General features: G+C 37.5%; 1 protein-coding gene across 1 annotated transcript in view; it reads left to right on the plus strand.

Annotated features, from left to right (window-relative positions):
• SLC12A2 (solute carrier family 12 member 2) overlaps positions 1-13,931 on the plus strand; it is a 409,553-nt gene extending 395,622 nt beyond the window's left edge. The window contains exons 26-27 of the mRNA XM_069227287.1: positions 3,115-3,182; positions 11,498-13,931. Coding sequence (XP_069083388.1) covers positions 3,115-3,182; positions 11,498-11,633 — 204 coding nt within the window. The 3' untranslated portion in view covers positions 11,634-13,931. The remainder of the gene's footprint in view (positions 1-3,114; positions 3,183-11,497) is intronic.
• The last annotated feature ends 246 nt before the right edge of the window (positions 13,932-14,177 follow it).

Here is a 14,177-nt window from a genome sequence, read left to right on the forward strand (position 1 = left end):
TGAAACCTTGACCACAGGACAACAGCAGTGGAAGACGCCAGCGGTCCTTGCACTCTAAACCAGCATCCTGCAGAACATTGTGAATGAGTCAACAAGCCTGTCACTGCCATCTGGAGAGAAAGGGCCCTTTCATCTGGAAGAAAAGCAGACCCTAGCTAAATATCCTTTTTAAGATTTCAACCATAATGACCACCTGCCAGAGATGGAAGCACCGGCTGCAGAGGTAAAAAAAACTAAAATAAATACCTGTGCTGGCAAACAGGTCAGTGGGATCCTCCTGAGCCGGGAGGCAGTCAATGCATCAAAATCCTTTAGGAGAGCCTGCATGGCATATGCTGCATAGTCTCCAGGGTTCTCATAGTTAGAAGCAGCATAAATACCCTTCAAAGCAGATTCCACCTTTTTATCTGCCTGGTCATAGAGGACTTCATCCTCAGAGGCCAAAGAGGAAGAGGAGATGCCAGAATAGTATTAATCTTAGGGGGCTGTGGTAACTGGTCTTCAAACTCCTCCAACAAATACTGCTGGTGGAGAAAGCGAGGAATAGTTGCTTCATCAATACCCCTCCACTCTTTATGCAGCATATTCTGAATGACGTCATGGAAGGGCGAGCAGTCAGAAGGAGAAGTATTACATTGCGCCAAAAAATAATTTCCAGTCAGTGTTGGAAACTCCAGCTTACCCCTTATCCCATATAAGACCTCCTTAATTTGCGTAGACTGTATATAGTTTCCCCTACAGTCCTTCTGGTCCTCTGCTTCATCATCCAACCGTTTGTTAGGCAAATAAGTATTTCTCCTTCAACAGCCTTTTTAATTTATGACTGCAAATCACCCCTTGAAGAGTTCCTCAGAGCCCTCCTTCTCAGGGGTGTTGGAATGCTTCCACTTTTCCATACGTTTAGCCATATTGCCAATAAACAGCAAATAAGTACAAGGATGCACTACTGCAGCACCTATGCTTCCTGTTTTAGGAAACCTTATCTCTTATGTGAACGGGTTGCCCAGTAATTAAACATCAGATCCTGGTGAAGCGCGCCAACAGACACGTACCAGGACCCAGGAAGTCATTATGCTGGCCCCTTGATTTTCTGTACCCAGGACGCGACCGCAGCTCCCTGCCACAGCTCAGCACATGAACCAGGAGCACGTCTGAATCCGAAAACCAAAATATGCTGCCACACACAACAGCAGTACTGAGTTAGCACTGACATGGACAACACAGCAAGTTGTAAGGAGACACATTAAAGGTACAGAAAAGCAACTTGGAAAATACACTGTTAAACTTAAAGCATAACATGAAAGACTACGAGTCTACTCACCTGTGCCTACAGAAAGCAAAACAGGAGGAGGCAGAGGGTTAGGAGTCATTAAATAAAAAGGTAGTAACAGAACAAGGACTTCATTGCTACTCCTGTTGTGTGGAGAGTCAAACCCTCATAGGTTAGGACTGGGACGAGGAGGACCCCATGAGAGGGGGTAGTGTCCTGCAAGCTCAAATGTAAGCCAAGGAGGGCTAAAGCTAGGTCAGTCTGAACTTACTGCATTGTTGGTGGAAAGCCATTCTAGGCAAGGCAAGGCAAAGCAAAGTCCATAGCAGGTAGTTTCAGTGACGGCTGTCTTCACCAATTGTTTTTTCTTTTATATTTTAGTGTGCTGACAGTGTTGCTGATCCTTTTTGAGACTCCTTGACAATACCACACATTAGCTAACAAGGAGTTTCAGGATTTCCATAGAAGCTATCCAATTGTGCTCCTCTAGGAATAGAACTGATGTTTGTCCTACCCAGAGTTACCACCAACTGATATCTGCCAAGAGATATTTACCCTGCTACAATAATTTGTTTAGTAAATGATAGATTTTGAATGCTTGAAATTAAGCTGTTTTAGGTTGCTCTGTATTTCAGTATTTTGTGTGGTAATTAGCCATTTACACTTATACTGAACGCAGAAGAGAGATGTGGCCTTGTGGTTAGAGCTGCTAACCTTGGAACCTGGTGACTTAGGTTCAAATCACTGCCTCCGAACCAGGCTGAGCATTATGTGATTCTGGGCAAATCACTTAATCTCAGAGTGCCTAAAAAGGTAATGTGTGAAATGCATTTGTGTAATCCCCCACTTGATGTACATAATCAAAGATCGTCTTGAACCTTCCCTTGTAATGTGCAGCTCAACATTGCTTCCTAACTAAATTCATACTATATAAATACTGTTACATAAATACATCTACCATTTGCTTCTGAGGACGTTATTCAGTATATGTGGAATCTGTTGGATTATCATTTAGCAACATAAGTTACTTTTGATAAGATGCTGTGATTGATAAGCCCAACATTTCACATTTACCATCCACCCACTCTGTGACTCAAATTGCAGATTGTTGTAACTTGAAAGTAATGTTTGTTCCAAATATCTTTCTCTAGTTACCTCTCTTCTTCCTATGTATGTACATACATGTGTATGGTATTTGTTTAGCACAAATGTAGCAAAAAGGCAGCACTGCACTTTTGAGTACTAGGCATGGGCATGAGGAAATGAGCTGGCATTGATGACCCAAGAAGACTAGGTACGGTTTCTTATTTCCATGTTGGCTGAAAGGGTCTCTAATTTTATAATTTTTTTTACCTTTGGTTTAGTGGGTGCTTAAGAGGCCTTAAGAGTAGCACTATTATATGCGTAAACATTCTGGCAACCATGATAGGAATGTGTGCCCTTTGTAGGGAATTAAGATGAATGGCAATCTTCTCTTTACATAATGTGTTTTTAGACTGTGATTGTTTTATATATGCTCACTGTTTTTATTTCATCTTAATGTAATGGAAGCTGTATTATTGTTTTTAAAATGGTATGTGATTTTATGGCCAAATGTGCTGAAATAAAGGTTATAACTCCAATATCTGTACACAGAGAAAAGACAGATACTTAAATATTTGCCACTTAGAGCTTCTTTAGTTTTTGTTACATTGATGGAATAGTTGCCCTTGTGGACAGTATTGTTTCCTAGCAGTCTTAGCCAAGTGGCACATGATATCTGTCACTGTTTTTCCTGAGATGCATTGTTTAGACCATATTACCCTTAAAGAATTCTTATAAAGTTATTTGTCTTTCTTTTGCAGACCAACCGTCAAATCAGATTAAATGAACTTCTAAAGGAGCATTCAAGTACCGCCAATATTATAGTCATGTGAGTTGACAAATTTCTTGCAGAGCTGTTTGTATTTAGACACTTGTACTGTGTATGTGTACGTATTTATTGAAAACTAAATCTACATTTCCGTTGACCTGATCCGTGTTTCACAGATGTACATAGATATATTGAAAGAAAACTGTTGGTTATATTTTCATCCTCTAAAGAGTCACTACTAGCTGTATATTTTTGTGAATGATCTAATGCTGGACAACTTCTAAATTTGCCAGTTTAAAATATTTCCATTCAGGATGCTTTGATTATTTTGTTTCCTTAACATAGCAGTACCAAATGATTATATTAGATAATTTAGTGCAATTGCTTCATTGTTTAGGACTTAGTTTTGACCGTTGTGATTGAGAGCCGAAGGCCTGTCTCTGTAGGCCATCTTTGTATTCTTCCCATGCCTTACGTGCTTAGAAGTCTTCGGATATTGTGAGATATGATTGATTCTGTCCTGAAGCTGCCTCAACTGCTTCAAGGGAAAGTTACACCGAACCGTTTCTTTGGGCATTTATGGCCCATAATATAAAGAAAAATCCCAGAAATCACCCAGTAATTTTATTCTATTTAAGTTTTCTTGGCAATGTAATGGTTATCACATTTTCCCAAATTTTCCTTCTGAAGGTTAACACTGGGCACTCATCTTTCATGACCATTTTAAATGGAAGAGTCATGTTGATTTATTTATATGGAGCACTCATTAAGAAACGTGATTTTCTAATATAATCTTCTATTTTTGAAACGTCTGTTTGCATTATCAACTTGGTGGAGCAGCTGGCTTTAGAGACTACCAATGGAAAATGCTGTAGTGGGAGAGGATGGTGTGGGAGTTAATATAAAAAAAAGAAATTAGCAGAAAGATCATTCTTAAAGGTTTTGGCCCACTACCCGGGACACAGATCTTGTGATCTTCTTTTAATTTAGGGTCTATGACTTCTGTCAGGCAGTGGAAACTAGTTATGAAAAATGCAAGATCCCTGCAGGTGGAAATATTTCCACGATTATTCTGGAGGTTCAGATAGTACCGGGTAGTTGCAAAGCCACTTGAAGTTGTTGAAGAGCAGGTTTGAAAGGGGTGACATCTGGAATACTCTACACAACTTTTTCTTGGGTGAAGTTTGTTGATCCAATTCACACTTGATGCTTGTGATTGGAAAGGGGAACTAGATAATTTTATGTCAGAGTGAATTTCTAGACAAAGCAAAAGTAATCAACCCCATTTCTGGACAAAGCAAAATAAGTCAAACCCCCCCCCCCAAAGATCATCTCATCATTTTGACTAAAATAATATACATTGCCATCACATTTAAAAACATATTAAATAATAAAGGTTCTACCCAAGACACATTTCATCAAAAGCTTGACCTCCTATAAGAATCCCTACAGTTCTGAGCATAGGACTGTTTTTATACAGCTGATTCAACAAAACATTGTCACAGATTTGTAAGGCAGTTATCCGTGCTATAAAATGAAATGCAGGGTCTCAGATGCTATTTGACTTGAATTTTAATACTGAAACAGTACGTCACCAGTGGAAACCTAACAAAGCAGACAAAAAATGGAATGTAGTGCCATTAATGGTGAAAAATAACTCACTCCCACAAAACTCCAGAGAGTGCTGAATTGTCTGTGTTGTCGAATATAACAGGTAATTTATAATAGGGAATCTGGATCTGACCAGTAAGCTGTGCTTTTATAAGTGTTAATGACCCAGTCAGGTATGGCTCCATCACACGTACAGTTTGCAGGGCCAGATGTGCTCTTGTAATTCTTTTCTATAATTCATGGTCATCTCTTTCAACCAATTTCAGGTTTTAAAAACTTTTTTTAGACATCATTGTTTTTTCTGGCTTAGTAAGAGGGCCCTGACTAAAATCTTTAATATATTTAATGATCCGTTCCCTCTCCTGTGTTTCATTGATGGACATTCAAGCACTGCTTCCAAATTTAGGGCTGCACATGGGTTGAACCTAACAGACATGCAAAATAGTATGGGTGCTACTTTTATGTGGTTCTCCCTATACTACATGGCCAACTCTTTTTGCATAATAAATGATAGTACGGATTGAGGTATACATAAAAGGCGTCATAGAAATAATTTTTTCATCTCTCCAAGCCATTTATACTGTCATAATGCTACATTCCTGCTCTGTAAGTCACATACGTTGTACTTTTGGCCACATTGAACATCAGCAGGAGAGATCTCAGGCCAAGTATAAACTGAGGCAAAATCAAAGACCATTCTTGGATTCTGCATATGACATCTTCTTTCAGTAATGAGAACATTCCAGTTTAAGCTGGAATCTAATCTAGTCCTAATTAGAATGCTGTGAAGGAATTGAACTTTACTTATCTAGTAAAAATATTTTAAAGTTTGATATTTTTCAGGCCAATATTTAGAACATATGATGAATTTGTGATTAACTTTGCTCCTTTCTGGAGAGTTTCAGGGTGATCCATCAAATGGGGTCCAAGAAGGGAGGGTTTCAAAACAAGTTTTCCCATTTAGTTTTAGACAGCGCTACATGAAAAAAACAGGGCTGAACAGAAATACAGCGAATTTGGCACAAAGCTAGGTCTTTACTCAAAAAAGCATGCTTTTTACAATTTGGTGTAAATATTTTCAGCTGTTTTAGAGAAATTAAGATGAAAAAATAGAGATACTGGGACAGTTGGTCATTTGGGTCTGAAAATTAAAAACATAGTGACTGAGAGGGCTTTCTTTCCTGCTGGCTGTCTTAGTATCGCAGGACTGGAGCAGTCCTGTTGGACCAAGAAATCTGATTGGCTGGCTGCAACATAGGGAGAAATGTTGTGCTGCAGTGTACTGAACTTAAAAAAAAAAAAAAAAAAAAAAAGTAGTAGTAGTATGCCTACCATGCCCTGACCTGATTTGTTGCGGTGAGGGACTTGGGAAGGGAGGGTCTCCCTCTGACACCAATAATAAAAATTTTAAAAAAATGCCAGTCCCACAGTAATGCAGAAAAAAAGCGCATGAGTGGACAACTCCTTGCACACATGGTTTTCGCCCTGTGGACAACGCTTCATGGAGAACTCACTCCCTCCAGAGACCCAAGACCCATTAGGTAGCCTGAACCCTACTACACACAACCTTCATGGATAACGGACCTCTCATGGGCTATGCTCTATACATTGGTATGAAAGTACCTACTGTGAAGAGTCTTAGCCTTGTGCAGAACCAGTCTGCAGGGACCCCACTCCTCTTAGACACGGAAGGCACCTTGGGTGGTGAAAGCCTTACTTCTCACTGCCCTCACCCTATACTGAACAATTTGGAGGGAGTGCGCTCAGCATGAGAAGTTGTGCACATGAGTAAAGGCTGTGCACCAGGTGCTTGTCCACCAGTGTGTTCTTGACTGCACATGAGAGAATTTATCTACTCCGGACACTCGAGGCCCCCTATGACACTAAGCAACTACTATGTAAAACCTTAACCCTGTAGCAAAACTTTTGCAGATAGGAGACCTCCTGTGGGCAAACAATACGTCACGAGTTGACAAATGTCACCTCCACCCAACCGTTCACTGAGCGCTCACTCCCTTCACACACCTTAGACACATTAGGCGGCCAAGCTTGCTGGAAAAGCGAACGCTCATTAACAGAAGAGGATATAAAAATTGTCTAGGGTTACCTTGCCTGAATCCTTTCCAATATGGTAAACATATACTAAAACGTCACATTAATTGGATGATGTCATCGATAATGTCATTGAACTGTCATGAGTGATCTAATATGTCATAAGCACTGCGTGGCAGAAAGGCAATTTATTGTTCTTAGTAAACTAGAACTGGTGAATTGCAGTGATTTTTCAAGTTTTAAAAATTGACTGACATTTTCACCTAAATGTAATTTCACTTAAATCTCATTTCATTGAATTCCAAGGGCTTTCTAACGTAAAGTTAAATATTACCATACCTAACCTAGAATGTCACTTTAATCTTTTTTTCAGTGAATATATACAAATTCCTTTGACACTGTTGCATGCAAATCTGCATCACCTTGACTTACCCTGTGCACAGCAATGCCTCAGACCAGGAGTGGTGTAGTCCCTATATGGACTTTGGTGCTCTCTGATGGGACCAGTCTCTAACCATTTTGCGAAAATGTAATGAAATAAGGCTGAGGTTCTCAATGTGAATGATGGACATGGGTCACAGTTTCAAGGCTAAATTTATATATGGAATTAGGCAAAATCATAAAATAAATCTTTTATCAGGTTTGCAGCAAGAGTACGTATACTAAGTGTCTTGAAATGTTTCATCTCTGCATGGAACTTTTCTCACGGCAACCTTGTACTAATGCTCTTAGACAAAAATACACATTTCCTGCATATGGAAACCGTACTCCTGTGTCCACAACACCAAAAATCCATCATACAAAGGTTCATCAATCCTACATCATGGAAATTCATAACACACCTAATAATCATAACCCCCACCCCCAATATGGAGGAATAATTAATACACCATAAATTGTAACATAATTTTGGTTAAATGACAAACTTTGTGCTATATGGAAAGACACATTACCAATACCACGATATAATAATATGTGCACAAAAAGATTACAAGTAGGATGTAGCTTAAACATCTCAAGTATGGCACACTGCGAAATGATAAATAACGTCCAACAAATTATTAGAATGTCACAAACATTTTAATTCCTAATGGTGTCTGACATTCATGATATCAGAGTGGGCTTCCACATTGCACAATATGCATCATGCCCAAGGATCAATGGTTTACAGTCTGCGCATATAACATAATTTAAATGTCATTTTCCTATTTTGAGTCAAACTATAGAAACTAATATAATATTCCGTTATAACATCTATTTGAAGTCTCCGTTTAACCAATAATATGAAATTGCTCATTCATATTTAATCTTAATAGATTTCTGCTGTTTCATTCCAAAACATATCACAATTCTATCATGCTTATCTTCTTGCAATCCCCTACTCTTCACTTTCTTTATCCTTTCAATTCCAAAAAAATCAGCATCTCACTTACTTTCTTGACAGTCCATGAAATGTCTAGCAACTGGAAAACTCAAATCAACGTTATGACCCTCTGATGTTGAAGAATTCTTTTACACGCTTAAAAGTGGGTGACCTTGTATATCAGAGCATGGACATTCCAAAATGTACAGTCATCAGAGGAACACATAATGCATTTAGGTTTTTATATTTTCTGTCAGGAGTTCATAATTGGACTGACTATTACTCCTGTTACATGAGCCAGTTATGGACCTTCCATGGACCTCTGATAGGACTATGAGAGAGTGTTGAAGTACATTGTGAGCGTAATTGCGATCCTTGTTCTTGCGAGGCAGTGGCACTGCAAGGTAGATGTAACCGCCATTAATAAGTAATATGTCAGCTGACATATGTAAAATGCTGTGTCTTATTGCTGTGCGGAAGGCCTGTACCCAGCCCCTGCTGCACCCAAGCAGCTGTGCACCGCCTTTGACCACTGCATCTTCCTGGCACTGGGCCCCCAACTCCTCGCCTAAACCTTATACATATGCTTTAGCAACATTGAGCAGTCGCTAGACACAGGCCATTTCCTAATGCCTTGCTAAAGAAGGAATATCTAAAGTTTAATTCTTCCTCCCCAAAAACAAGAGACAAATCAAAGCTCTTTTTAACCCATCCCCTTAAGTTTGACCCCTCCAAACCCTCTTGACAGATCTGCAGAAAACCTGAGTTACCACAAGTAAACTGAACTTAATAAAAGCCTTAGTCGCAAATGTAAACTTATGCTTTTGGTGTAAGTTCACTATTTGTTTGCTATTCACAATCTAAGAGTATAGTTTTACGTGTAGTATCTTTACAACTGTGGAGAACTCCACACATAAAAAGATCGGGCAATCTCTGCAATTGTAAAGGTACTACGTAAAACTGCAGTCTGTGAATAGCAAAAAAAAAAAAAATCTTTCACAAAGTGTAAGTTTTACCTTTGTGGATAACCCCCTAAGTGTCTAACCAATGCAGATGTTGAACTGTGCAAAAGATATAAACGCAAACATCTTTCTGAGACCTGATCCCAACTGTTATTTGTTTTTTACCTCATTTGACTCTTAATTTTTTTCCTTAAAAAATTGCTTGACTGAATTTCAGGACATTAAAAAAGGATCAGGAGTTGATTAGTTTGTTTGATCTTACTAAAGTTTATTAAAAGTCCTTAACTTGCCCTTTGCTGTAGGTGCATTGAACAACAATGTGTCACTGGGTAACAATAGAAAAAAATGAATTATAATAACTTAATTGGAAGGAAAAGAAAAACATGAGAATTGTAAATGCAGTTGTGTTTAAAGAAGCATAAATAGTTATCAAGCAACATTGACACAATTTGAGGCCTGTTACATGCATAATAAATGCATTGTGCTTGTGAAAGGACAAACGACGCACGTGAAACACGTGGATGTGAAGAAGAGACCTGATGATGACTTTAACTTATGAAGGGCAAAACGCCATCGACCAACACCAGCAAATTTACAGATAATTATTTGACATGATCTCGTTAAGAATCAACAAATATTAATATAGAAATATTTACTGAATAATTTCCATACGCCATCTCTCTTCTTCATATCCACGTGTTTCACTTGCGCCGTTTCTTGTTGCTTTACTGGCACAATGTGTTCACTGCACGCAACACAGTCCTCAAATAATATTGCTGCTACTTTTTAAATCCTGTTTATGCTTCTTAAAATAGGATTGCATTTGCAATTCTTGGTGCTGTATGCTTTTCCTTTTCTTGTCATTAAGTTACTATAATTCAATTTTTTCTATTCTTACCCGGTGAGATGTTGTTAAATACTATAACTTACCCAGGTCTCAACTGCATTTACAGGTTTCTCCTGGTTGTGTCTTTGCTATAGGTGCAGCGCTTTCTTCTCCTCTGAGAACTAACATGAGGTTTTAGTACTTTTTGTGATGCCCTGCTTCCTCATAGCTGTTTCTCCATTCAACTACTTTTTAACACATTTAATTTCCATTTTAACAAACTGGGCCAACAATCTTATTCCTTACAAGGGAGTATGATGTACCTACAGTCACTAACATGCATGTGAAAAGTACATCCCTATTTTAAACTTACTGTTTACAATCTTTGTTGGCCTTTGTCTTGTGGTTATCTGCATTGCTGCCTCTTTATCGAACAATCTTTAGCCCATTTAGTGATTTGGAGGTCTCCGACACCTTTATGTACAATAACCCTGTGGTTTGTAATAATCAATGTACAGACCCCAGATTTTCTTCACTATCTCTGATCTCTTCTTAGACATACATGTGAAACATTGTGTAGCTGCCAATTTTCAGACTCCCTTAGTCAATGCTTACTTTTTGTGCTTGAAATAATTATATATTTTGCTACCTCAAGCACTGTTGTGATTGGGAAACAGCGCATCTTGTTGAACAACCTCCATAAGCTGATAATAGATACTAACCTGCAATTTTCCCTTGGGTCCGGTCTTGTTCATGTTAATGTTTGATTTCGAGCACATTCAGTTGTAGCCCTAGTCAACGTTCTTCAGCAATGTATATTTCTTTGGGGATCAAGAATCCAAGTATTTTCACTTCTCAAACAACGTTATGTCAGCATTTGCAATGCTGGGTTTTCTTTTGGATAGTATTTTTCACATTGCCTAAATCAACGGCATCCATGAATTTCTCCACTTCAAATATATAGTCACTTTTCTGGCTAGATCACAAAGATCTTATTGAGCTGGAAGTAGTTCTAAAAGTAGGACCTTAGTAGCAAAAATTGTTTAATAATAGTGACAGATTTCCCATTTAAAATTTTTGTTATGTTTATTACGATACTTGTTATTCCCTATGTGCCATAAATTCTCAAGGTAAATTAGCTTATCGCCTAGTATGGATATGATTGACCAATTCACATTCCACTCTACACCCATGACTTGATTTCAATATTCAGTTGGAAGAATATTTTCATTTATCCCTTTCGACTAATAAATATACTGTTTTTGCATGCATATTTAGTCTAAAAATAGTGCAGGTTCATGCATTGTACTTGTGATTTTTAGCACATATATTTTTATCCATTTAAGTTTACTTTTATTTAAGTAAGTTGAGGAAGTCGCTGCAGTCTGTAAATATAGACTGAGCCTGTTGTTTATTCCAGTAACACCTTTTAGATACCCTCCCCCCCTTGACATATGCAGCCACCGCTGCCTTGTTATTGTTTATTTAGTTATAAAAAAAAAAAAGCTGTGTTCCTTAACGTATTCACTTACTTATTTTATTTTTTATTGTTTTATTCTAGGAGTTTACCAGTTGCACGAAAAGGAGCAGTGTCAAGTGCACTGTATATGGCCTGGATAGATGCTCTTTCTAGAGACCTCCCACCCATTCTTCTTGTCCGCGGAAATCATCAAAGCGTGCTTACCTTCTACTCGTAAATGCAACGTGCATCCGAAAGCCCCTGATAAGATGGTACTTCAGTGGCAAAAGCAGAACAGAGCCGCTACAAAACACTTGCTTCGCCGGACAGCAGTGACTTTTCTTACACTCTTCAACGGACTTCAAGCACACAAGGAAAAGTCGCTAGATTCCTGAGGTTTTGAAATCTTCAGTTTTACAATTGTTTCTTTGCAAGCAAAATATTGGCTTCATGTTGGAGATTTCTTGTAGTAACTGAAGTGCAAAAAACTAGTTATTCTTTGCTACTTGAATAGCAGCAATAATTGTGTTTTATTTTTGACCAGTGAAAGAATTATAGATTTATAAAAGCCTTTTAACCTTGAGGTGCCTTCTGAAATTAACCAAATTTCATTCATACACCTTATTTTATAAAACTTGTATAGAATAATAAAACTGCCTTCTTAGACGTTAGATTAGTTTACTTAGTTTCTAGTATCTTCCATGTTAAGATAAAACAAAATGCTGCTTTTCCGTCTTCCATTAAGCTACTTTTTCTGATGTGTTTCATTCTGTTTTTCATGTTATGTTTTTGAAAGTTGTTAACTAAAAACAGCTAAACTAAACATTGGGACAGGTCAGCTATTTCAATAAAAGAATAATTTATCCAAGTGTTTGAACTTTTAGTTTTGTATAATTTAATGGTACTTATTTTGCACATTGGAGCAGTGTCTACAACCCTTCAACATGTTCTGTAGGAATCTTTTATAAATAAGAAACAATACTCCAGTTTTGTCTACTCATTGGTGGACATCTGCTCTGCTGGCTCAGCGATAATATATGCAGCATCCCTGAATGAGATATATATATTTTTTTTTCCTGAAAGAGCTTGAACCATCTTCATAAAGTTTGAATTCATCAGCGAAAGTCAATAAAAAGCATGGTAATAGGAATTGGCAAAGGTAACTGCCACCTTGTGGGCTGCAGTGCAACAGAATATGCCTTTAAATGCCTGTCGGACTTTCATGTACATCAGTCACAGTCCATTCACATGTTGTTTGTTTTGAATACATTTCGTATGTGACAGGTTTTGTTTGCAATATCAGTGCAGTTGATAAATTGTATCAAATACTTACTCAGGTTGGGCCATTTGGAATTTGTGCACTTCATTCATATTTCCAGTCTCTAAATGTAACTGCCAATTGTCAATTACGTTTTATCTAACAACGGTTCGTTTCTTTTTTAAAGACATCTACAAATCCTGTGCAAGGCCACTACATGAAACAGCCTTATTGTATTGTAAATGCTTCTTTGTGTTTCATTGTAAATGGAGGAAAACCTCAAATGTTTCATGTTCTTCTATTATTCATGTATGTTGTAGGAAGAGTTTAAAGTGTTTCACGTTATAAGGATACCTAAGAAACTATAAATTTGATCAAATCTAATGTTAAGCTTACCATTCTGTTGCAAGATGTTTTTTTTTCCTTTTTGGAAGATCGAAAAATGTTGATTGCATCATAAGTGTGTCTTGAGTTGTATTTTATTCACCAGATGTGATAAGGCTGGTTTTGCTGCTTCCAGCATCCACACATTTGAATGTAAATCCCATGAAAGTGGTCAGTGAAGCACAACTGAGTATGGTTCTGTTACAGGTGACTGAGGGATACAGCAAAAAAATGTTCACCGGTATAGAAATTTAGGTATTTCTACAATGAACATGTATGAAATAACAAGTGAAGGATCCTTCGACACACCACAGTGATCTTGTATTCAGAGAGAACGGATTCCAAATAATCAAATACAATGTTAACATGGGTGGTGTGTGAGACAAACTTAGTGCTGCTACCTTCAAAGAATTACACCGGTACTTGTTCCTTACATTTTGCCCATTGAGGGACCCATTGAACTGTAACACAGGAACCGAATGAGATGTGTGTACGTGTGTAAATAGAGGTTTGCAAACTTGTAGAAAATATATCCAAACTAAATATGCATACATTTATATGGAGAGTAGCTTGTGACTAGCCTGTAATATAGAATGATTTTCACCTGTAAAAATGCAAATACTTCATTAACTATACGCCAAGTCTACAATTTCAAGCCTCCCATGTCTTATTGTTCAAAGAGTTAATTGTTACCTATTCCAAGCGTGCTGTAGTCTTAAATTACATTCACACCTTATACAGAGTTCTAATCATTTTTGCGCCAGTTAATAAGTTACAGTTGCTTCGAAGATTTCAAGTAAACCATTGTTAATTGATATTTGGACACAATATTGTCAATGCATTTTTTGGGATAAAAGTTACCAAATATCAGAATAAATTGATTATTTATATTTATTTTTCTGTTACTGAGTTATTTTGTTGTGTTTCTATGTGTTGGAGTTTGCTACATATTTCTTACTTTACCTTTGATTTCAGATGTAAACATTCTCGGATGTGGGTGGTTAAGGCTAATAATAAACCTTTTTGAAATTGTCCTATACATATTAAATATACTTTAAAAAAAAATCCTTTTCATTATTGCACAAGTAACGACAGTCATTTTTAAGCTTATCTGTTTAGCAGATATAAAGTCATTATTTA

Source organism: Pleurodeles waltl, chromosome 1_1 (genome assembly GCF_031143425.1).
Source record: "Pleurodeles waltl isolate 20211129_DDA chromosome 1_1, aPleWal1.hap1.20221129, whole genome shotgun sequence".
Taxonomy (NCBI): Eukaryota; Metazoa; Chordata; class Amphibia; order Caudata; family Salamandridae; genus Pleurodeles; species Pleurodeles waltl.